Source organism: Denticeps clupeoides, chromosome 13 (genome assembly GCF_900700375.1).
Source record: "Denticeps clupeoides chromosome 13, fDenClu1.1, whole genome shotgun sequence".
Taxonomy (NCBI): Eukaryota; Metazoa; Chordata; class Actinopteri; order Clupeiformes; family Denticipitidae; genus Denticeps; species Denticeps clupeoides.
Window position 1 is genome coordinate 17,426,591 of NC_041719.1, and position 25,083 is coordinate 17,451,673.

A 25,083-nucleotide genomic window follows, 5' to 3' on the forward strand; every position below is an offset into this window, starting at 1 on the left:
AACGTTACATACACCTTGCTTAGTTTAAGCTTAAGATCAAATTGAACATGCCTCATTCTGAAAAAATATGTAATGAATCCAGAATAACAAAATGATTTTTTTTTTTAACCTGATTTCATTTATTTACAAAGAAAATGGGAGTTCATTTGTAAATTTACGAAAATAAAAGTGGTTAGAAAAATAACAACAGTATAAGGTGCACAGAACAGAAAATAAATGTCCAAGCATTTTTACAAAGCAGAACGCAGTTTTGCAAAAGAAAACAAATTCTTCAAACTTCTCCCAAAACCTTCTGCATAATGGAAGCCAGTCACAGGATCAACATATTACAATTTCTAATGGTTAGAGGAAAAAGGGGAGACAACATTTCAGAAACAAGCACGATGGGCAGAAGGAATAATGAAGAATGAGGAAAATGTGTTGAATCACAATTTAATGACAAAACCCGCTTCCCATTTTCCAAGTGCTTCCTGCATTTTTATGTTAGTTCTAAAGTAGCAAAGAAAGATACATTTCAGTAAAGTTACCTGGTCAACCAGGCAACTGGTCAGTTAATTGATAACTGCAACACCACCTCTTTCAAAACTGCTGTCAATTACTACAATGCAGGCAGATTCATTTTACAGTACACACAATACATATTTAATGTTAACCGTTCAAAAATATGCATCTTCCTTAATGCTATTTGCCACTTAACCATTCATGGGAAGAAAAACAAACAAATGAACATTAAATTAAAATAGCACATTTAAGCAAAAGACACGAGAGAGCATGTACATGGCCATCCTTTGACTTGTGCTATTGTTTGGTACTAGTCCTCTTAAATCCCAATCTATTCATTATTTTCTCTGAGTGAAAATAATGTGGGCAAACATTGCATTTGAGGGGAAAAAAGACCCATTAACAGGCCTCCAGCTACCTTTATCATGTTCAATACTGCCCAGATAAATACACATCCAACTCTATACAATCACATAAACATGCTGCTATTTGTGCTGTTTAACAACATGGCTACATGATGGATGAATATATAAATTAAGAGTGAGAATAACGAGAATGTCTGTGAATGCAGCCACCTCAGAGTAGACAGGTCCTCCTCCTGCACCATGGTGACCTTCGTGTTTGATGGCTGAGGAGTTGTCTATAGTTAAGGCTATTAAGACAGGAGCATCACCACTGCACTCAGATTCCACAGCCAATTAGTTGCCACTCTGAGATGAAACATCAAAAGTAAAAAATACCATTACTAGTGTTTATGTTTTCAGCCACGGGTAATCATTACAGAGGAAGCTGGTCTCTGTCTATCATCTGCCGTCAGTTTCAGTGAGGAGGACCCCGCAGGGGTGGGTAAATGTTCAACACTGCCGTTTAGCACACCGTCCAGAGAGTAGGCAGAAAAAGACAACGATAAATAGACAGGGAGCGCTCCAGCCCGTCTGTCCGTCAACTGACACAGTTTGACACATGGCAGTTCCCCATGTGGCCAGCAGAGGCGCTCATGCTCCAGCTGTCCTCATTATGAACTCTCCAGGGCATCAAGCACTTTCATTATCTGCTGCTTGATGGCCTTGGTGGCGTCCCCAGCATTAGGTATCAAATATCTGAAAACAAGGAAGAGTAGAAAAGCCATCAGTGCTCTGTAAACAATCAATTCTGCCAACTCATTTATAGTAACATTAAATCCTGGACATACAGTCAAACTTGATACAAATATTTTAAATGAAAACAAAAATAAACCAATCCACATGTGCCACAAAAGAGATATCAGACCTAACAAAAAATTGAATGGAAATAAAAAATACTTGTAAAAATAAAAGTAAAAAATGTGCTTGTGGGGGTTTTTGTATGGTACTGGGGTCTCTTTATAACGTAGGCAAGGAGTCAGTATTTGAAAATGTGCACACGCACACCTGCACGCAAAATACGCTTTATAAATCGTGCTCTACCTTGGAATGGTTCACACATGGATGTGCCACATATTCCATCCTCTACACGACTCCCCACTTCAAACATACATGGTAATCGCATATCACCTCATGAATCTGGTCTTTGCGTTAGACACAGTACCTCTCTACAGCCACAATCTCCACACCAGACGTGTTGCTGTTGCCAAACTTGAATGTTATGAGCTCTGGATGCTTCTTCTTTGATGTGATCTTCACCACAGAGCTGAGTGCCTGTCTGGACTGGATATAGGCAAACCCCTTGCGTGAGGCAATCTCTCTCAGGCAGTACATGTGCGTAGCTGTGATCAGTACGTGGCTGGAAAAACACAGAGGAGAGAACAACATTAAGGAAAATGGACAGTGCAAGACCAACAGAAATCTGATGTCTCGATTGTTCCGAATGTTTCAGAATGCTCAAGACTGAATCAGAGTCAAGATCCATTGTATAGCTTTATCAATGATGAAAATGTAAAATGTCATTAAAAATCAATTAGAATATGTGGCTATGTTATATTTGGTTAGTTCACCTTAAATTCAAACTTTCAGACACATCTGGAAACTCATAATTCGCCACACATTTCAGGGGTTGTATAACAACTTTCAAAAGGGGGTGAGGAGACAGCGATTCTAACCACTGATGATGATGATGAAAATATCTTATGTTACATTTGGTTAGTTCACCTTGAACCTCTTAAATTCAAACCCAAGACCTCAATTAGAACATTTCTGGGGTAAGAGTAATTATGAATCCAACTGAGTAAGAGATTAGTATTCATTCATCAGAGTTAGGGTTGGGGTTAGCCAGTAGACTCACCTGGGGAACATATGACCTGTCTCTTTCACCTCATTGCATGGAACATGATGCTTCACATCCGGCTTGTTGATCCACGTCTGAATATTGACAATCTCCTTGCGATCATCATCTGACATGGATGAGCTGTCAATTTCATCTAGTAAGAAAATGACAGTAGGATTGAGTAAAATGAAGAGGGATATTATCATGACATGTATATATGATGTACCATATAGGTAGTGTTCTCAAATGTGAGATTTCTTGAATGAAAGTGCTGATAATCTATCTGCCAGTTTAGTCTTGTAGTGGACGTGAAACAGAGAACAAATGACCTTGTGTTGCCAGATTGGGTGCTTCTAAAATTGCACGTTCTAATGAATACTAATGACACTGTTTGGCAGTCTTGATGACACATTTTTAGACAATTCTGGGCTAAAAAAAAACATCACCTAAATTATATAGACTACTCACAATAAGTTAGGGATATTGTTATTTACATAAGTGCTTTTCCTATTTCCTTAAAATTCAGAGCAAATAAGTAAAAGTTCCATTTGATATTACTAATAATGTAGGAGAAGAAACACCATTTTCATTAGCTTAATATTTATTACCCCAAAAATGTAGACAATAACAGGGATAACCCCAAATAACAAAAACAGTAGTGAGTGTGACAGTAGTGAGTTTTTCCACCATTTGCCGCAATGACATCTTGACATCGACGTCTCATGCTCCTCACTAGCCTCCTGACGTTGTTCTGAGGTAATGCGTTCCCCTCTTCCACAAAAATGCTACACACAGCTCTGCCAGGTCAAGTGGGGGTGGGGTTCGATCCTTCAGTCTGGTCCCATACACTTTCACTCATCACTCAGCTTCAGAGGGTACAAAATGCTGCATGATGCATGTCTCCTGCATATGTAAAGCTGCCCCATTTTTTGGGGAAATGGCCTTGCCTAACAGCCTTATAAATCCTTCTTTCTGCTCCTTGTACTGTCTGTCTGTTTTAAATGCCTTTTTTAAACCCTTATGTCTTTTGTACATTGTCTTTCACTGTGGTCCTGTGTTCAGCACTTCTAGTTGTAGTTGATGCTCACCTGTGTCATACTCTTCCTCATCTCCAATGCTGAACACTGGTTTAACACCTCTGTACGGCTTCCCCACACAGTCAGTACTGCTTACATGCCTGAACACGAACAAAATCGCACTTTACACGCATGCGCATCAAAACAAAGGGTCTGTTATACAGAAAAACACAGCAAAAAAAATTATACACTATTGTTGGTTATTTTACTTTTTTTTTTTTAAGCCAAATGTTAGTGCACAACAGTGACCAGGAGAAAGACAGTGAGATGGAGACCTGCTGAGTGAAGATCTCGCTCTGCCAGTATGCACCTGTACTGCACGGGGACATGAGCGTTGTATACATGCGTCTGCACGTGAGGACAGGGTTAGTGTGCTACTGCCGTGGCTATTTCAGCATGTCCTAAGACGTCAGTGTCTGTTTTCAAAGCCATCTGGACCAGCATTGGCTCTAATATGACACCACATTGTTTTTTTTTTTTGTCTTGTGATTTGGTTTTGATCTCGTATTATTAAATCTGAGGCTTCTAAAACAGACGTCAGGTGTCACACTAGATAAGGATGTTGAGAACATACACTGACGCCAGAGGCAGCTCTGTGCACCCCTGAGTGCATGCGGTTTTTAGCTCTATAGAGCTCCACAGTCATCGCTAGAGACAGGCACCCAGGGGCACCAGCACTATCAGTCATGCTGATAGAGGAGCGGTGGACAGACAGACGCTGGGGGTGGGGGGTCTTACCGATCCGGAATCCCCTTCTCTGGCCAGGGCAAATTGAAAGAGAGTCTAGCGTAGGATAACAGGGCAGAGCACATGAGGAGGACAAAGGATTTCTAATGTAACATAATTCAAACTGAAATTAAACCCTACGCATGACTGAATTAATCATGAACAAAGATTAAAAGAAAAAAAGAAACTATAGTGAAAAGATGGAGATGTTTTCTATGATTGGTAGAGATGCAGAACCAACCTGTCCACAGGCGTGGAGGTGTTTTCAATGAAGCTGATCACTTTCTCCTTCACATTGACTGACTTGGACTTGAGGGCAAAGGTCATCTTGTTGACCAAGGATTTGACTCCTTTGCAATCAGCTGTACTGTTCAGAGGATCACCCTTGAGAACAAATGTTGGGAATGTTTTGTTTTTTGTTTTTTTTTTAATCTACACTCGGATCTAAGAAGGTACATTTCCTAAAAGAACCAAGACTCACGTCTACAGAGCTGAGGCTGCAATGCGACCCTGAGGTGCTGACGATCCAGTGCACGTAAACATTATCTGGCCCTTCCACGTTAATGTCAGCAAGGTGCTGCTGCAGAGCTGCAGTCCCAAAACACATCAGATCATTCAAGTTGTGCCGTAAATATGGACTTGTTCACGCTGAGGGACTCTCTCTCTCTCTAAAACACACACACTTACCCATAAAACCCCCTTTAGCAATGCTTACATACTCTTTGTTTTTCTGCAAGAGAGCAAAATAGAAAACGGTGGGCTACGTAAGCAAAGTCGCCTTGAGCTAGTATCATACTGCCTATGAAATGCTTCATGAGACTAACCTGCAGGAAATGCGCCAGCACCATGTTCATGTACATGTCCTCCTCCTCTCGCCCACTGCCCATGAAACAGAGGTGCTCCCCACTGGCGATGGAGCCTGACTCCAGGGACTGCTTCTGCGCCTCCAGCAGAGATTTCACAGACAGCGCAAACTCAGACGGGTTCTGCAGCATCTTTACACACAAAATGAAAAAAGGCAGTCAGTACTGATACAATAGTTACTGAAATGGAGGCTGTCTGGGTCCAAAAACAACTATTGTGTTTTACTTTGACCAGAGTTTTGACCAAAATCTTTATCTGTGTGTACGTCTGGAGGCCGTTCATTCGCAATCATACCAGGTCAGAGTCAAGGTGAAAAGCTGTGGAGAGGTGGCCTGCGTTGTACTGCTCCGCTGGTCGGCAGTCCACCACGAAAAAACGCACTCCCTCCTGCAGGAGACAAACAAGACGTTCAATACACAATTATTAAAGCACACATGCACACAGGAAGCCGCTCCCAAATCTCCCAAATCTCTGTTCTTTTAACACTTGGAAAATTATTTTCGCTGCAGTTTGCTTGAGAAAGACAGGAGGACTCACCGGCTGAAGCTGGTTGGCCTGAAGGATCTCTGGCACAGACACAGGGAGACACAGCGCCTGGCTAAGGTCCATGTCTTCTTCTTTGAGAGCCACTAGACTGCTGCCAAAAAGGTTCTGGTTCTCCTACAGACAAGCAGGCCTTCTGAGTGACAGGGTTAGAGAGATGCATGGGAGATTAAATCAATGGCTTCTTACCTTTCTAAGAGAGATTGGGGTCTTGCTGTAGTAATACTGGGCCAAGGAGAACAGGTCCTCAATATCTTCTGCCTCCAGAAGAGATGGTGAGCCTTTAAGCATTTCTAGTAAACACAAAAACACACATAAAACCGGCAAGAATTAGTGCGGTCAATAGTAGCCTGTTAACACATGGAATTAGTTTGGACGATTCTACATGATATATTTTGTTGTTAGTGGAAATTGTTCATGTAAGATGATTCCAACATTTTCCGAAATAAGAAGACACCCTCCCAAATGATCCTATTATTGAAAAGTGACGTAAACAGTATAAGGAAACGTTCCTGGTGTGCAAACCAAAATGCATTTCCAGTTGGCAGCTGTAGTTGGTTCCTGGGTTGGCAGTTGGTTGATGAATGAGCTGATATTTGCACCACTAGAAACTTTGAATTATATATGAATCTGGACTGCACAATTTGAATTGTTCAATGTCAGTGACGCAAAATAAAAAATGCATACAAATCTGAATATCTTTTAATCTGCTGAGAAGTCAAAATGTTCTTGCAGCATGTTTACGTTCTATTGGGACACAACAATTTTAACTGCACATACCCAAATACATGCATGCAAACATACGATTGTCTGGTGAAAACCTTTTTTAATTCTAAAGTGATTTGGAAAAATGTGTCTATCTAAATTAAACCAGTCAATGACTGGAAAGCAGAGCTTCTTACATTTCAATGAAATGTGTGGCACAATAATCAGGATCGCATCCCAGGACATAGGGTGCAGGGTGTGGCACCAGCCCACTGCAAAGCAATACAAGTCAGTGACTTGTATTGCTTTGACAAGCTTTGACAAGCTCTGACAAGTCAGTGATGCAGGGAGAAGAAGATATATAAAGAGTGTTACATTTTTCAGACAGGATAAATGTAGATTCAAGTTCACTGGAATTCAGAGACAAACAAATATATTCAGACTCGACGGACATTGAACAATTAAAATTCAAATATCAGCCCACACTGGTTGTGCTGTAAGGAGTCAGGTGCTGGATGTAAAAGCATCAAAATTGCTAACTGGTGTGGTGAGGGCAGTTAAATGGAATTCATAAGCTGCATTTGTACTGTTAGTGTAAAATGTGGCCCTCAAGAGCTTCTGTGCCAAGGACACCGCTGTTCCGATATGAATTTTGATGTTACCACATATATACTTGTTTTACACTTGTGATCAAACCCTACTAGTAAGATTATATTATGGTATAGGAGATGGTGAAATAAGAGGAAAGAGTGAAAATGTGTAGGAGGCTTGAGGACATACTGATTATTTCTTCTTTGCTCTCTGCTTCTTGGGTAAGAATGCTATCTCTGAGGAAAAATCAGAACAACATGTGTATACCAGTGATAAGCAATCTTTACAAATCCAAGTACTGTGATAATCTCTTTAATAGACCGATCATCACAGTATACAGTTTTTTTTAGAAACACAACTTGTGGTGAATATTTTCACCAAGGACTAAATCTCACTGCCTTCTGACCATGTGCCTAATGTGAGTTCACAGTTTCACTCAAGTTAAGTCATTCCTGTTAGTTAACAGATTAATTAGGGCTGCACAATTAATTGAATTTAATCACGATCACAATTTTGGCTCCCACGATTAAAGATGCTTGTCGGTTTTATTTACATTTAAATAACCAACCACCAGGGGGCGAACAAAAGCATAGACTTAACAGAAACCTCAAATTGGGACAGCGTGAGACGTGCATAGCTCCACGCACAAGAAAGTGTCCCTAATTTGGGGATGAAAAAGTTGGCAACCCTAATAGATATATACACTAGATGTCACATTTAGCCTCTCAGCATGCATCAATACTGCCATCATATTTGGACAGGGTTCCAAGCTCATTCAATCACTCATTCACGGTACGAGCAAAAATGCTGGATGTAAGTGACACGCACAACTATAATAATGAGCAAACGAAGAATCAATTTTATCATCTTGTATGTTACGAAATTTGTGTTCAACAAATAACGTCTTTCATGTTACAGACCAGAGAATCTGTCTTCCCACCACATAGGAAAGGTGCATGCTTCTCTTCTGTTCTCTATATATTGTATAGTTAGTTCATTGTCTATAGTTCTGGACAAACCTATGCAAAATGCTTATGGTCTATAGTTATAGTTTTCCCAAATAAGCAGGTAAATGGATGTTCATCTTTCATATTAAATATAAAAAAATTAAGTATTGTCATAGTGACCTGCCTTTGGTCATCTCTTAAGCCAGAAAATGTTCACAGGCTGGTTTTTAATCGCTAAAAATCTGAAAGCCTGTTTGTTTAAAATAGAAAGTGCAATAAAATGTGTTTTGCCTAAAACAATGAATAACTATGATTACAATATTGATATAAAATAATTGTGATTATCATTTTGTCCATAATCGTGCAGCCCTAAGATTAATTATATATAAACACAGAATGGTGAAAAATCATAACCTCACAAACCTACTAATTAGTCAGGTCAAAATTTCCAGACACAAACAGAGCTGTAACTCTTGTGACATACTTGGCGTTAACAAGGATGATAAGCATGAGGAAGAAGATGAGGAAGGGGTCAGCCTGCTGGAGGTAAATGTCCCACATGGACTGTGTGACATCAGGAAGGCAGTCGCTGGAGAAGAGGCTGCCCAACTACAAAAGAGTTTATAGTTTATAAGCAGTCTACCTAAATGTACTTTTTTGCATAGTTTTTGATTAAGAATTCAGTGCTGTTGAAGCTTTAATAAAATATGGGTAAAGAGGTGGCCCACCCAGTTGATGGCATAAGAGTCCGGAGTGATCTTTTTGGTGTCAAGGTAGGAACAGAGCTCAGGTTCATGGTACTGCAGAAGCAGCCGGTACAAGTGGAATGGTCGACCCTTCGGCACACAGTCCCTGCAGGAAAAAAAAATTAGGACATTCCAAGGAGGCAACCACCTTGACTAGCATATATTATATATATATATGTTAGTAAATTGCATTTAAACTGCTGTGCTGATGTGACCCAATTCAGATTTCTAAACCACTGTAAACGTCAGAAAATGTACAGAATCCACTGTTTTATCCATTTTGAATCTAGGGATGGTTAAAGTGAGGTATTCAAATTCTAAATCTAACTGTGACTGCTGTAATCTGGTATGAGTTTTAACAGTCAGTATCTCCTGACAGTGGCTTCCTTAGCCAGATTAAGCATTACATGTCTCCCCAAAGCAAATCAAACGTTGCTGTTTGAAATGTAGGATTAGCATGTACCATGGCAATCAATATGGATGACAGAGATGAGAAAGAGTTAGAGAGAAACAGGGAATAAGAACGTAAGACATGTAACTGTGGCCTCACCGTGGGATGTATTTGTTCATGATGGCATAGAAGCAGTTGTAGAGGTCACTGCGCGGCATCCCAAGTCCCAGAAGTGGTTTGAGCAGGTGTGGCCAACTTAGCTCCGGGGTAAAAGTCACATTACGAGACTTACAGTAGAAAGTGATGACTGACTCGACATCTGATACCAAATCTCTTCCCTCCTCTTCCGGCAGCCCCAGCTGATCTGGATGTGAGTGAAACGTCAGGGTTACAACTTAATCGTTATGTTTTTTCTTAATTACAGCATATTTCTTAATATTTTGTAGTACAATGCTGAACACATTGATGGCATAAACTTCCCCAGGTTTAAAAAACCATGAACCAGGACAAAATATGTTATGATATGCTAAAACTAAACTACATGGAAGATGAAAGCGGACAAGCTCAACATGCTCTGAATGCAAGAGGACGGCAGGTTTAAGGGGAGTACTGTCTGCCGCGTCCTCTGACAAGTAGAAACCGGTTCACTGAGGAACAAGCTGGAACTCTTTACAGCTTGGGAGTTCTTATTAAAGACTTGCCAGTACAAAATCAGAGGCACCAGTGACAGTAAATCCAGTGGAATGAAGAGTCAGAGCAGAATAACAGTTCAGCGCTCTCTACAATCGGCATGAAAGCAGTGCAGTGAAAGAGAAAAGGCGAGTCACCGATCAGCTGCTGGCTTCGGCTGTGAATGAGCGTCTGTTCTGGTAGGTCCAGGGTCCCATCCCACGCAGATAGGCTGTTTCCCTTTCCAGACACATTCAGCGCAATCTGACAACAGTACAGACAGGAAGCACAGAATTAAAGCCAGAGCCTCAGTAGCAGAGTGGGGTGGTGAGGAAGAGTGAGAGAGAGAGAGATACATCAGTCAAGAAATACAAAATGACCAAAATAACCTGTAAACATGACCACTGTGTTGCCAACATAATAGAAATCTAAAACAGTGCAGAATCTAATCATTAAAAGTGAAGTGATTGTCACACGTGATACACAGCACACGGTGCACACAGTGAAATTTGTCCTCTGCATTTAACCCATCACCCTGAGTGAGCAGTGGGCAGCCATGACAAGCACCCGGGGAGCAGTGTGTGGGGACGGTGCTTTGCTCAGTGGCACCTTTGCGGCTCGGGATTCGAACCGGCAACCTTCTGATTACGGGGCCGCTTCCTTAACCGCTAGGCCACCACTGCCCCTAACATGCCTGACATCATAATAGCACAGAATAATTATTATGTTTAAAGTCCTTCTACACGTTGCTGGCTAATTGTCAATCAGAAACAAAAACTGGATACAATTGAAAATGAACAAACACCTGATAATGAAATGATATGATAATAGAAACAAATTACTGAATTCTTTGAGAAGAAAACGTAGCACTACATCTGCCGTAAGAGAGTCACTGCAGAGTCATACCTGCTTTGCTGTATCACAGCATGATTAACTTCTGCAGGATAATGTGAGCGTGTAAAAACGCGGTAGAAGTTGGATGATGCAACATGACAATGGACCAAAACATTGAAGCAAGCCCTCAACAGAACCGCTTCTAAACAAAAGTGGCAGAGTCAGAACCCAGACCTCAACCCAGTAGAGGTGGCATGGAATGACTTGAAGAGTTTAAGCAGTCCTGCCAGGAAGAATGGTCTAAGATTCCTCCGGAAGGATTGCAGGTCTGACACGCAGATACACAAAGGTCCTACCTTCCATGTCTTGGCTCTCTCCTGAGGTGACAAGTCCTGTGCCTGAACGATGACCCTCTCAGTGTCCACATCAGAGCCACCAGAATCCAACGCTTCAGCCAAATCCTGGTCCCTACAGAACAGAAAGGAGGAGTCAAACGCACCCAAATGTAGAGCTATAGTTCACATTGACACTGGACTTGAAGCCAGGAAGACCTCAACCCCCCCAGGTTTATAAGGAAAATACATGAAAATACAATGAAATACTGAAGACATGGAAGATAGGGGACATGCAAGCCTTATGAATAGCAGCTATTAGGCAGGCGGATCAGGCGGAATGTTCCACAGAGGCAAGGATGGGTCAAAGTCCCCAACGTGATAGCACGTTCTTGGAAGCTTTATCAACGTGCATCCTTAGCGCCTGTGTAAAATTACAGTGAAATTACACCTTTACTGATCGATCATGGGAGTGTAACAAGGAGGATTATCCAGGTAAAGGAAAATCCTGTCAAGGATTTAAATTTTTTTTTGTCAAAATAACAACATGAACGGTTTCATTTCATACACCCCATACACAGCAACTTGCAATGCACTGTGAATTCAGATATACTTGTACTTATTCAGATATACTTATACAGGAACATTCCTGCTATTTTGGAGATGCTGTGAAATGGTCTTTGTAAAAGATGAGCGGTGTCACTCATTTTACCTGTCAGTGGTTTTAATGTTATTGATTGATTTAATTTCAGATAGTCACTCATCATATTCATACACATTTAGATAAATAATATGCATTTACATTTACATGTTTTTCTCCTCATTGCCCAGTCTGGACAGTCTGGAATTGGCCCACTGATGGATTGTGCCAAAAGAGAAGAAGGAATGTATTTTCATTATTTGTATTTAAATCTAGAAAGAAATACAATGCTCTGATATCTGCTGATATCTTTGTTTAACAGTTGTTCCTCAAATGTCATCATCCCAACTGTTTCATATACTATATACAGTGGGTACAGAAAATATTCAGACTAAATTCTTTGTTCCTAAGAGCACAGTGGCCTCCATAATCCTTAACTGGAAGATGTTTGGGACGACCAGAACCCTTCCTAGAGCTGTTGTCTGTCCAAAGGGGAGAAAAGCCTTGGTGAGAGAGGTAAAGAAGAAACCAGAGAACACTGTGGCTGACATCCAGAGATGCAGTCAGGAGATGGGAGAAAGTCAACCATCACTGCAGCCCTCCACCAGTCAGGGGTTTATGGAAGAGTGGGATGACTGAAGCCTCTTCTCAGTGCAAAACACATGAAAGCCTGCATGGAGTTTGCAAAAAAAAAAAAAAAAAAAACACCTGGAGGAATCCAAGATAGTGAGAAATCCGATTCTCTAATCTGATGAGACCAAGATAGAACTTTTTGCCCTTAATTTTACATGGTACATGTGGAGAAAACCATGCACTGCTCATCACCTGTGCAATACAGTCCCAACAGTGAATCATGCTGTGGTGCGTTTTGCAGCTGTGGGGACAGGACGACTGGTTGCAATCGAGGGAAAGATGATTTCGGCCAAGAACAATGATATATCCTGGATGGAAACCTTCTCCAGAGTGCTCAGGACCTCAGACTGGACCGAAGGTTTACCTTCCAACAAGACAATAACCCTAAGCACACAGCTAAAGTAACAAAGGAGTGGCTTCACACTCCGTTACTGTTCTTGAATGGCCCAGCTGGAGCACTGACAAACCCATTTAAGCATCTCTGTAGAATCCAAAATATGACTGTCCACCAATGTTTACCATCCAACCTGCCAGAACTGGAGAGGATCTGCAAGAAGGAATGGCAGAGGATCCCCAAATCCCCAAAAGTGTTGCATCTTTCCCAAAAAGATCAAAATGAGCTACTACCAAAAACTGAGCAAAGGGTCTGAATACTTAGGACCATGTAATATTTCAGTTTTTCTTTCTTAATTAATCTGCAAAAGTTAACAATTCCGTGTTTTTCTGACAATTTGGGACGCTTTTGTGCACATTAACAAGAGAAAAATTTGACAAATGATTTTAGCAAATGGCAGCAATTTAAGGGGATCTGGATACTTTCCGTACCCACTGTACATCATGAGTTATAAGTAACTGTGCTTTTGACACACCAGATCCTGACTATCTTCAGGGAAATCTAACTAACAGGACACTGACCCTGGTATTCAGGTCTGAAGAAACAGACAGGGTGAGAGTCTTCACACAGCAGACAGACAAAGGATCTTGACCATGAATAAAGCCAGGTTAGCACAAATTATATTTGTGATTATAAGCATTCATCCATCTGCCCATGTATGTATCATGAGGCCACCAGGAGGGAAAAGGGAAGAAGGATGAGATCAGAATTCTGACCTCCATTCTACTGAAATGCAGTGGTGTGTTCTGAGGCCGGCTGATGAAAGCAAGACCTCATAGGACAGGATCTGATTCTGTGCTGCATTTTGCTTTTGCAGTGATTCCTCAAACCTATATCTCAAAAAGAGAGAAATGTTGCTTGCTGAACTCCTGTAGGAGGCACGCAGGATCAGGTGCGAGGAGAGAGCTGTGTCGGGTATCCGGATGCTGGACGGGTAACCCGACACGGCTTTCATGCTCGGGCGGCGGATGCACCGCAACTCTGTCTTTGCAGTGTTCGGCGCCTCTAGGCAGGAGAGAGAAACTGAGACACAGCTATACAGACGGACACGCAGACAGGCATCTGCCTCAGACCCCACCCATCTGCCGTGGAGTGGTGGAAACAAACCAACCTCAAACAAAGAAACAATGACAGACCCGCTCTTTCCTCTAGAAAACATTGTTCTCGGCATCACAACACTGTTGCTATATCCACTTAACCTGCACATGCACTGGGGCGTTTAATGATTGATAATCAATATCTTCTACTGTCAACAATCCGCCCAGAGTGCACTGTGAACGCAACGTCTGCTTTTTAATAGATGGTACAAATATTGTGGAGCCTAGAATTTTTTATTTTTTTGATTTCACGCATTGCATGTCTCAGGGCTCATTCTACATGGAGAGATTAAGCTAAATTCATGTACTGAAGTAAGAGAAAGAAATTTTCATTACACAACATCCTTCTCAGTACGAGCATACTTCTCAGTATGACTCTTACAGCATGACCGTCCTCATTCAGTGTCAGGAAAGCCAGTATTTTATTATAAATAAATAAATAAATAAATGCACACACTTCCTTTTCTTTACACCAGACACTTCAGAAGAGAAATGGCAAAAAGCATTCAATGGCCTGGATGAGCCATACAGACACATTTACTGCACTTTAACATATGAAAATTATAATAAAGAAATATTAAAGCACCTCATTTACATATCTGTCACACACACAGACAATCAGAAGGTTGCCGGTTCGAATACCGAGCCGCCAAGGTGCCACTGAGTAAAGCACAGTCCCCACACACTGCTCCCCGGGCGCCTGTCATGGCTGCCCACTGCTCACCAAGGGTGATGGTTAAAAGCAGGGGACAATTCTTTGTGTCACTGTGTGCTGTGCTGCAGTGTCACAATCTGACAATCACTTCACTTTCACATGGAAAACCCGGTGTTCCTTCATGGTGAAATTCAGTCCAGCAATGTGTGTATGTTTACATAATCCGCATATAGAAACCTAATTATAATATTAGAACAACATTGCATCTCCCACAATACAGGAACCAGAGGAACTGAAGTTCCTCACACACGGCGCTTCAGTCAGCAGAAACCCCCCCACAAGTACTAAAATCCATCCGCTTCCCTAAACACTTTAAAAGAATGTGCTCCGTAGCGTGCTCGTTTAGAAACGATTCTGTATAAAAACCTGGACAGTGGAAGAACATAACCTTGTAAAAGTTTACCAGACGGCCATCAAACCCCCACAAAGATGCCAGCCAGCCCACCATGATTAGATGGGATCTGTCTGCGTGCTCTGGGTGGAAACCTGTTGCTGGCCGGTCAGGTTGGCGTTTATCGACCGCCGTCGTCTGACCGGATTTTCATCAACACGGCGCCAGCAGAACAGAAATCACACCGCTCCATTTACCCAACGCCCTCCACACAGAGCTGGTATAACGCGCCGCACACCGCCGGTAACTCGTCTACAATCACGGTGTCCGCCACGCGCCACAATTTGTTCACTTCCTTAATAGGAAAAAGAACGTATTTCCAAGGTTTCTTTACCAGCTGCCGTGAAGAACTTCCTCCAACGCGTCCGCCATCACTGCGCTGCTGTCCACGTCACAGCTGCCGTAACGCGAGCGGCGTGTCGCAACTACGCTTCACGTCTGTTGCCCTGGCGACCGTGACAGGCGTTTGCAGCAGTGAGCCAGTCAATGAAAATGTACTTTAATTGTCGATTTAAAACAGTACCTTTAAAGATCAAAATGTATATTTTAGACGTCACAATGCAAATACGGAATTAAATAGTCAAATGAGCAAAAATTCGCTGACATTTTTGTAAACAGCCAATAAAATGTGTACCTTCCATCTTTAGAATCTTTTTCGAATTTTATTCTTAACATGACAAAGCGCAAGATAACCATGCATTCAAGGTTTCTTTAAATGTTCTAGTCAGGTCAAGTGCAACTGTTTTTTTAATCACCTCAACAAATGAAAACAGCAAGTCACTTCATTCAGAGCACAGGCAAACAACAACGTTCACCGATCTACATGCTTTTCTCATATTCCTCCTATCTTCTATATAATATTAACAGCTTAATACTACACCTAATGCAACATTAAGACAATGGGGACAGAGTCTCAAAGTTTAAGTTCATAAAAGCAAACATCCGATCAGTGTTTTATTCTAACCAAGGGACTGTTCCTGTTTTTTTTTTTCTAAGAAAAGTTTGCACTTGTACCATCACAGAACGACTGATCAGAAATTTTTACAACAGTAGCAAAGTTTAAAGCTGCATGTCTTTAAATAGTGCTGTTTTATAAAACTTTTTTTACCAGTTTGAACTTGTTACTATGGCAGTATTTCCCATAAATAACTAACTTTTTATGTTAAGTTTAACCTCAAAACTTCAGAAATGAGTTTGTTCCGCAGTTAAATGAAAGGCCTTAAATTAAAAAATGTACCTTAAAGAAATGAAATGCTTAAAACCTCAAACACCTAAACCCTTTGCAAGGATAACGATATAGGGCATCTACATGCTACATTCATAAGACTCTTTGTGTTCAAACATGTTGGCTTTGTCTGACATAACAGTACACTAAGGTGCAGAAAAGTCATGCAAAAGAAAATAAATTCTCCATATATAAAGTTCATGATGCAGGACTTCAAGATAAGATTAATCAGAATGTTGGCTTGTTTTTCTAATAAAAGCCACTGCCTGTGCTAATGGAATATGTTAGAAACACAAAAGGTCTGAGTCTTAAGCGAGTGATGCATAACCTAGTGTTTGGTCATTTATTTTTGACAAAACATGGGGGGGGGGAAAAAAAAAAATTATTCCCTGGGTATACAATGGCCTTCTTGCTCACAGATGGCCAGGACCTCTTTGAACTTAACAAAACAAACCTTTGTTACACTTAGAAGCTTTAATAATCTGGAGTTAAATGTCAATGTTACTAAAGATTCATACAAAGCACTAAACAAGAGGCCACAGAAACCCCTTTTCTTCTTAAACAGTTAGGATTCAGAATAATCTTATTAACATTTATTTATAAAGAAGAGTCTCACACATGCTGTACAGAATATAAAAAGAAAATAAAGCAAATCCCCCAAAACAAAAATGGATATATATATATATATATATATATATATAAAAAGCCCCATCTTTGAACCTTGCCTCAAGTCCCCTTGGCTTTAAACATTTTTAACTCCAGCAATACGCCAAACAAACGTTTACATACATATCTGGACTAATATTTCCCATACCATGAGAGCAGATGCTATGACATGGAGACGTTGAGACAGAACTGCTCTGAACAATACAAAAAAAGACAAGCAGGTCTTAATGTTTTGTTTTAGTTGTGTTGCATGTTTCAATCTGGCACGGCAACATTTCTAAATAGTCTTGGATGATTTCTGAAATCAAGATGTTATGGAATGTGAAACATCTTTAGAAGTAAAGAATCATGACAAGAGAACGTTTAAGCAATAAATGACAAGAGGACGCAGCAAATGACTGTTTCAGAAATAACTTTTAAAAAAAAAAAAAAAAAAAAAAAAAGTGCATTCTCTCGCTAGCTCTCACTCATTTTCTGTCTCTGAACAAACATATTCCACCGAGAATACTGAGGACATCTAAATAAATCACAAGATCGTAGAACATGTTCTGTCTGCCTTCCATCTTTTGACACCTTTTCAAAAATAAAACAAATGAAACATCAGCATTTACAGCAGAGTCAGGCTGAGCAGTGGAGAGGTGGGACGGGAAGGAGCATTAAAGTGTCGGGGGCTTCAGCCCATACTTTCTGGCCACTTCAGTCTGGGCGTAGGCTGCATCGCACAGAGAGTACAGATGAGCCATCTCCATCTCAGACTTGGCCAGGTTTATGGCCTTGTTGAACATGTCTATAGCCTTATCCAGATTTCCTCTGTGGAAACAACAATTTGATTGATGAGACATTTGTTTCATATTATTTCATTAATATGACAAGTCAATGGGTCATTTTTTTTTTTTTAAATAAAAACATTACTAACTAGCCCCTCAAAAATTGATGTAACAGACCTTTGGACTTCAATGGTTCCCATAGTTTCATATGCAAAGTCACACTTGTTGTCAATCTCAATCGCCTTGCTGATGAGCTCCAGGCCTAGGTCCAGGTCCTGTTTCCACTGGAGTTGGAGTAGACTACATGCACATATACATACACACACGATGAAGTGTGGGAAGACGCTGAAATGCTCATTTTAATTCGGTCCACACAAAGTTTAAAATAATGATCCAGAGTGATGACGCACCCTTTGTGGACATATGTGGTGGCGTTGTCAGGCTCCAGCTCAATACACTTGTCATACATTTCATCTGCCTTCCCAAACTGTTGCTGGTCAGTGAGAGCCTACCAAGGAAACATTGAGACGGTCAGATTAAACGCAGAGTAAAAGTATAGTGTCCAAAATGTAGACAAATTTATGGGAATTTTGATGGTAAATTCATACCTGTGCATATAAAGCATAACCCTCAGCACACTTGGGAAACCGTTTGATTACATCCTCAAAGCCATTCATGGCTGTCTGCACTTGGGCAGGGTTGTTTCCAGTATATGCTTGCCTGTACTGGAGAGACATTTTAATTTAATTTTTTTTTTTTACATGACTGTTACAGGAAACTTAAAAAAGGATGTGTATCTCCTCACCAGAGCAAAACACTTCTGCGCCTGAGCCAGGGCCGAATCGGGTCTGAGCTTGATGCACGCATCAAAATCTCCTACAGCCTCCTCCACCTGGTCCAACAAGATCTTCAGCTGGAGGACAGAGGAACATGTATGGGCACTGATGACAGCACAATTACACAGAATGTGAATGACAAAGAAGACTGCTAAAGGCAAGTAGGTGTACATAGTGAAACATGCAACTCAAACTGATATGTACAAGCCTCTGCATCTTTGGAGAAGAACAAAGTGCACAATACAAGAGAGCACTCAGTGCAGAAAACATTTGCAAAAAGATACAACATGTACAAGGAATTCACAAAGATCTGAGGGATCTTCAGATGAGAAGAACCTACCTGTCCCCGGTGGTGGTAAACATCAGCGTTGTGTGAGTCGATCTCAGCAGCACTGTTGAAGTCCTGTGTGGAGAGATGTGGCTGCTGTTGCTGCATGTACATGCTACCCCGCTTAATCAGGGCATTTGCCTGGAGCTGGCATGGCACAGAGAGAAAAACAACAGCATCGTCAGAAAGGAGAAAGCAGTCCAACGCACATAAACACACACACGTTAAGACACTAGCAATGCCAACATGCATTGCTAGTGACATATAGAATTTACTGCAGCTGAGCATCTTTATCACTTTATAGGTGGGTAGTTAGTAACAGGACACGGACGCATTTTGGCAAGTGCCCTGCTCACTTTGACATTTGCGTCCTGCATGTTGATAACGCGGTCAAGATCGGGCTGTGCAGCGGTGGCGTTGCCAATCAGCAGGTAGAAGGTGGCCCTCAGCAACAGGGCCTCCGCTGTATAGCGGCCTTGAGACTCCACCTCTTTGGTGCATTCGCTGATTATTTTGTCGTAGTTCTCCTCTTCCATGTACTGCTTGGCTTTCAGGTAGCTGGAACTGCAGAGAGAAAGCAGTCAACATTAGAAGAGAAATAAAACCCTATAATCAGCAAGAACGCATCCAGAACTTTTTTTTCTTTGAAGACCCTTTGACATGTGATCTGATTTACGCTTGATTCATGTTCTATACAATGTGTTCATTTTACTCAGGAACATTCCATAATGAACATAAATCAATAATTAGAAAAAAGCGATTGAATTAAACTTAACAAAACCTAACAGAAAGGGTAATGTTAGTAATTAGAAGGCACTTAACTTACACCCTCCCCCCACACCCAGAATGTTTTTCTGACCTCTCAGTGACCTCTGCAGCCTCGCCCTCTTTGTCCTTGTCCTCGTCCTTCTTCTCGCCTTTCTGCAGGGGCTGGGAGATGATGTCGTCAGTGAAGGAGCTGAAATAGGACTTAATGAACTGTGGGGAGGGCATCAGGGGCTCACGATTCTAGAGAATATAACAAAAAAAATGTATTCATATCTTGAGTCATAAACATGCTCAATGCAACAAGAGGAATAAAGATTAAGACAAAGTTGGAATATTCCATATGGAATAACAAATATAAAATTATATTTAGGTCTAATTACACTTACAATCTGTCTCACTGACACTCACTCAGAGTCCATTATACCACAAAACATTTTTTTGCTTTCTGAATACATAAGGCGTTACCTTATATTTTTCTTTTGCTTTCTCTTTGCCAAGCTGTTTCAGCACCCTGTCTGCCAGCAGCATGCTCTGCTGGTTCTGGAAGGCCTCGAGGATACAAACAGCAGTTACATCTGCAGGGGAACGTACAGGCATGAAATTCAGGCCGGACAACCAGCTCTGTCCCGCTGCAGGGGGTTTTCCCCTAAAAACCTCCACCAACAGGTAACACACGATTTCCTTAAACAAACCTTCCAGGCACTCCTTCCTGCTGTCCAGTTTCTCCAGCGCTTTGGCACGTCTGAACAAAGCCTTCACATATCGCGGATTAAGCTCAACAGCCTGAGAGCAGTCCTGCACCACTTCAGCCCATCGCATCTGCAAGAGGAGAATGATAAAAGCCATGTTTCGAATTAAGGTCAAATGGCTACTTCTTAACACACAGCCTTAAACTATCTTAACATTTTCAGTGATTCATATAAAACAAACAAAAAAACCCAAGAAAGTATAATCTGTCATTTTGACCTGTGACATCACTGACCTGCTGCTCATAGGCTGCAGCCCTGTTCTGGTAGAACGTGGACAGGTCACTCTTCTGGTCTTTGGGACACAGGTTGATGGCCTCTGTGTAGCACTGGATTGCGTTATCATATTTGCCTGCCTTGAAATATTTGTTGCCCTTACTCTTAGCTGACTGAGCACGGTCCAGCGGGGTCTGAGAGAAGAAAAGTGCAAATAGGTGTCCGACCATTATAAAACATATAAAATATCACAGAATCTTACATTGAGGTCTCTGCATCCAGATGCCCAAAGCAAAACAACCGCACAACAGTAAAAGTACAGTATTAAGGCTACAGCTTAGAAATAATATGTGAACTATTAACATTCAATACATGTATGGAATAAAATGAAACTGAAAATTCAATACAAATGTTTGCATTATGTGTTCATATAGGTGAGGTCTAATGACATCAAAAACATTGTATGATTACATTGGTCAAGTAAATGTTGCGTTTATAATGCTCGTAGTATATTAACCAGCAGTGTTTGATTAGCTCCAGTCATCAGGAGCCCAGCATGGCTCCGTCGTGCATTGGGCGTCTCAGGCTCAGCCAGTGAGGGGTAAATAGGGGGATTACGACCGTGTGAGGACAGTATGATCTCCTCCAGACTCCACCTTAATCCCAACCAGCTGGCTGGAGGTGCAGTAAAATCCCCTCATTGTCATACTCCGATGAAATCGAGCACACGTCCGATTTATATCACAAGCGGTATAAAATTCTGGCAGCGCTTCCCACGCCAAATAGACGAATCTGCTCGGTGCTCTTTGGAGCTCAGACGCTTAGCTGCTCAACTAATCCTCCAAGATAAGACTACGCGTGGTCTGCGGCCAGGCGGCAGCGACGAGCGGCCACTCTTCAGACGATAACGAGGCCGGACGAACCCTGGCCTCTGCACCCAAGTCCACAGAACTACCTTCTCCAGGGCGTCCCTTCTGTGAATGGAAGCCAACACACGTGGCTAACCAATTATCCCACTAATGAAGCCGATACATTATCGAACATTCGTTATAGCGCAGACGCCGCATTTATTTCCCATTTTTAATCCTGCGAAGTGAACCAAGAAAGCTGTCGGTCTGTCTAGGTGGCTAGACGCGGCTAAGGCAGGAGGTGCTAGGCTAAACCCGGCTAGGCCAGGCCGTGATCTGTCAGAACGCTCCGCCACGCAAAAAAAAAAAAAACGTTCACACCGGGACCCGTGGAGCGCAGCCCCGCCGAAGCCGCCTCGGCAGGTGACGCGGATGACAACCTGCGCGGGTTTACCCGGGTCTACAGCCGCACTCCACCCGTGTCCTTGACTTCCGCCCTTTCCCCTCTCCCTGTGCCGCGGCGCAGGTCGGGCTTGGCGGGACCGAAGAGCCGACTTGGCCGTCTTTCTGCCTCACTGCATGGTCAAAGTAACGGGACGGGGCCCCTACCATGTCCGCCGGCTCTTGGTTGGCGGGGCTCCGCTGGCCCTGTACGGGGCTGGCACTGCCTTCCGGCGCCTTCCGCTCCCCTTCGCCTTTACCCCGCTTCTCGTTGGCGCGGCAGCGGCTCCACAGGTACACGGCGCCGAGCCCCAGCGCGATCGGGGCGCCCACCAGGAGCGCCAGCTGCCAGCGTGGGAGACCAGTCCCGGACTGCGGCTCTACGGGCTTCGAAGCGGCCATGATCCACCACGCAACGGGCAGCGAGCACACACTACCACCACCGCCGCCGCCTCCTCTGGCGTCGGTACGCACGGCGGGGTCAAAGGTCTCAGCCCGTTGAATCCTGGGATACTGGCGCCGATAGCGGAACTACAACCGGGGCGTCGACATAGGGCAATTCCTGAGCCATTTGCTGTTTTAAACAATATATGTATAGCTTCCATACTCTAAATATCGCAAACAGTATATTGACATATTGTGGTAACACGAAATAGCGAAAAATTCAGAGTAGTGCCGTAAACAGTAAGTGATACAACAGTGCCGCCTAGTGGTAACTTATACTTACAGCATTCAGGCGCTGCATCAATTAGGAAATGTTGCCTGAATATGAATGACTATTAATTTTTTTAAAGTGCTCAGTCTCCTCTGTCTGTGGCCATAAGTGTCCCATTCTTTGACACGTCAAGGATGAAATCTGTACATGAACTCTCTCACTCAGTTTTTTCCTTGATACTGTACAATACAATGCTGTTGTTTGCAATAAACAGTCAGTGTAATGAAAAACACAAAATGTTCCAGTTCCTCTTGTAGAAAATAATGGTTTAAGGGTCTGTGTAAACAACTTAGATTTCTTGAATGTATTAAATTGTTTTTTTTACAGTGGATTTTGAAAGTCTGTTCATTGATAGCCCTCAAGAGTTCTGACACATAGTGTAAAATATCTATTATTTACGGATCATGCATCCCTAGTTTTGGATGAGCTCTCGGATCAATTTTCGCTGGAAGCTGAATCACACAACAAAATCAATTGGTGCTTGTGTCAGCACCGGCCTGAAACAACAAGGCTGTAGTGGAAGACACATTCTTGTACAACACTGGCGGATGATGGCACATCTTAGATTCGACAGTGTCAACTGTATATTACAAGACTGCTCTTCACCATACACTACAATATACTGTTAATGAACAATGGCTGAAATATGGGCTAAGGATGTGTTGGACTTAGGGCACTAGACATTTCGATCGAGTGAAGTGAGACCAGACTACACACAACTCATGATAAACCTATTAAAACGATGCCTCATGGGAAGGAGTTATGTGACAATCAACTGTGCCATGATTGCTGATTTATTGTGGCATGAGGGCTAATAATCAGATCTAAATCAGAAACACTTTCTTTTTAATTTGGCCTATTTAATTAGACGAATAAAAGTTAAATTGTCAAGATCAACATTTTTTTCTTGGTTGTGTTGCTTAATGTCCATCTACTGACTGTTTTTAACAGTAGCTACGCTGAACAAAGTAAACCATAGCTGACATTTGTTTCATGTTTTTTTTCCTCATTGCAGCAGTTAAAAAATATTAGTTTGCACTTTTAAGCTGTCAAATTTTTGCTCCTAAGTATTTTTTTTACTTTACTATAATGCTACTGATAGCAGGTTTGTTTGGTTTATTCACATTATGGCAATGCTATAATATATTCGGTGTGACAGGTTTATATATATTTTTTTAGTTTAGCCAGTGTTCACATTTGTTGTATTTAAAGAAAAATGGCTTTAATTCTTAATATACATAATATAAATGATACTTTGGAAATAATAAATGGAATAAATGGAATAATTCAGTAAAATGTAAAATATCCTGTTAAATATTAAAATTAACTTGCAAGAACACATAGTACTACAAAAGTCTCAGGTACCAGTACAAGCCATTGAAAACAAAACTGTCACAGCTGTGGTCACCCCGCCGAGCTGAGGTCGCCGTGTTCTGCTTCATTACAGCTTTTGGCAGACACTCTTATCCAGTGTAATGATTAATTAGATCTTTTGTATCAAATATATAATATGATATACAATATGAAGCTCTGCTTTTAACCATCACCCGCAGTGAGCAGCGGGCAGCCATGAAAGGGTGCTCAGTGGCACCTTTGGCGGTTTGGGATTCGAACCCACAACCATCTGATTAAGGGTCTAGCTTCCTTACCCGCTAGGCCACCACTGCCCCAGCTTTGTACCATCTTGTACAGTGAGAGGATGTCTAATGAATGGAGAAGTAAATTGGTACAGATTTTCAAGAAAAGGGGGATAAGCAGTAACTACATGAGACTGAAGTTGATCAGCCACAGCATGAGGTAATAGGAAAGAGTGTTGGGAGCAAGGTGATGATCAGCGAGCAGCAGTATGGTTTCATGCTGGGAGAGAGCACTACAGATGCTCTCAGGGTGTTGATGGAGGAGTACAGTGAAGGTCAGAATGAGCTGCACTGTGTCTTCATGGACGTGGCGAAGTATTATACAATGACAGGGAACTTCGAGAGGAGCTGTGGCTATATGGGGAAGTCAGGAGAAGTATGTAAAAGTGGTACAGGACATGTATGAAGACAGTGTGACAGCGGTGAGTTCTGGACAGATTGACAGATGAGACTAGACAGGAGTCCCCATGGACTATGATGTTTCCTGATTGTGCTCTGCAGTGAGAGTAGGGTGCAGGTGGATGAGACCTGGAGAGGTGGAGATCTGCTCTAGAGAGGAGAGCAATGAAGGTCAGTAGGGCTAAGACAGAGTACATGTGTGTGAATGACCGGGAGGACAGCTGGATGGTCAGGTTATGGGGAGTAGGGCTGGTGAAGGAGTAGGAATTCAGCTACTTGGGTTCAACAGTGCAGAACAATGGGAAGTGTGAAAGAGAGGTGAAGAAGAGAGTGCAGGCTAGAATGGGTGGAGAAGAGAGGCAGGAGCAATTTGTGACAGGCAGTGTGACTGAAAGGGATGGTTTACAGGACAGTAGTGAGACCAGCGATGTTATATGGGTTGGAGATGGTGACTC

The 25,083-nt window shown here is 42.0% G+C and overlaps 2 protein-coding genes across 4 annotated transcripts; both read right to left on the reverse strand.

Annotated features, from left to right (window-relative positions):
• Positions 1–101: 101 nt before the first annotated feature.
• tbc1d23 (TBC1 domain family, member 23) lies at positions 102–15,450 on the reverse strand. 3 transcript variants are annotated; one of them, XM_029001483.1, is made up of 20 exons: positions 15,234–15,298; positions 11,969–12,021; positions 11,191–11,302; positions 10,159–10,264; positions 9,491–9,695; positions 8,923–9,046; positions 8,679–8,803; positions 7,437–7,483; positions 6,141–6,244; positions 5,946–6,068; positions 5,703–5,795; positions 5,369–5,539; positions 5,232–5,274; positions 5,026–5,132; positions 4,786–4,928; positions 4,557–4,601; positions 3,831–3,919; positions 2,761–2,896; positions 2,068–2,262; positions 102–1,601 (listed from the first exon to the last, which is right to left on the reverse strand). In XM_029001483.1, coding segments are annotated over exons 2-20 (2,055 nt in total). In that variant the 5' UTR covers positions 11,971–12,021; positions 15,234–15,298; the 3' UTR covers positions 102–1,516. The 3 variants fall into 3 exon arrangements, with proteins under 3 accessions (XP_028857316.1, XP_028857315.1, XP_028857317.1); XM_029001482.1 differs by lacking the exons at positions 11,969–12,021; positions 15,234–15,298 and adding an exon at positions 15,371–15,450; XM_029001484.1 differs by lacking the exons at positions 4,557–4,601; positions 11,969–12,021; positions 15,234–15,298 and adding an exon at positions 15,371–15,450.
• Positions 15,451–16,577: 1,127 nt separating this feature from the next.
• tomm70a (translocase of outer mitochondrial membrane 70 homolog A (S. cerevisiae)) lies at positions 16,578–22,352 on the reverse strand. Its single transcript, XM_029000689.1, has 12 exons — positions 22,046–22,352; positions 20,609–20,782; positions 20,319–20,445; positions 20,092–20,201; positions 19,718–19,866; positions 19,215–19,422; positions 18,871–19,005; positions 18,500–18,607; positions 18,303–18,419; positions 18,105–18,202; positions 17,872–17,994; positions 16,578–17,737 (listed from the first exon to the last, which is right to left on the reverse strand). The coding sequence occupies exons 1-12, from the start codon at positions 22,277–22,279 to the stop codon at positions 17,584–17,586; spliced, it is 1,737 nt and encodes a 578-aa protein (XP_028856522.1). The 5' UTR covers positions 22,280–22,352; the 3' UTR covers positions 16,578–17,583.
• Between the last annotated feature and the right edge of the window lie 2,731 nt (positions 22,353–25,083).

What these genes read in the sequence shown, in the direction of transcription:
- tbc1d23 (XM_029001482.1), bottom strand. Translation starts at nt 15,408, where the DNA reads ATGGCGGACGCGTTGGAGGAAGTTCTTCACGGCAGCTG. An exon ending in GAAGTTCTTCACGGCAGCTG is followed by an intron (nt 11,303 to 15,370) that starts GTAAAGAAACCT and finishes TCTGTTCTGTAG; the next exon opens with GGACCAGGATTTGGCTGAAG. An exon ending in ACAGGTCATATGTTCCCCAG is followed by an intron (nt 2,263 to 2,760) that starts GTGAGTCTACTG and finishes GTGTTTTTCCAG; the next exon opens with CCACGTACTGATCACAGCTA.
- tomm70a (XM_029000689.1), bottom strand. Translation starts at nt 22,279, where the DNA reads ATGGCCGCTTCGAAGCCCGTAGAGCCGCAGTCCGGGACTGGTCTCCCA. An exon ending in AAGCAAAAGAAAAATATAAG is followed by an intron (nt 19,867 to 20,091) that starts GTAACGCCTTAT and finishes TATATTCTCTAG; the next exon opens with AATCGTGAGCCCCTGATGCC. An exon ending in GGAACCATTGAAGTCCAAAG is followed by an intron (nt 17,738 to 17,871) that starts GTCTGTTACATC and finishes TTGTTTCCACAG; the next exon opens with AGGAAATCTGGATAAGGCTA.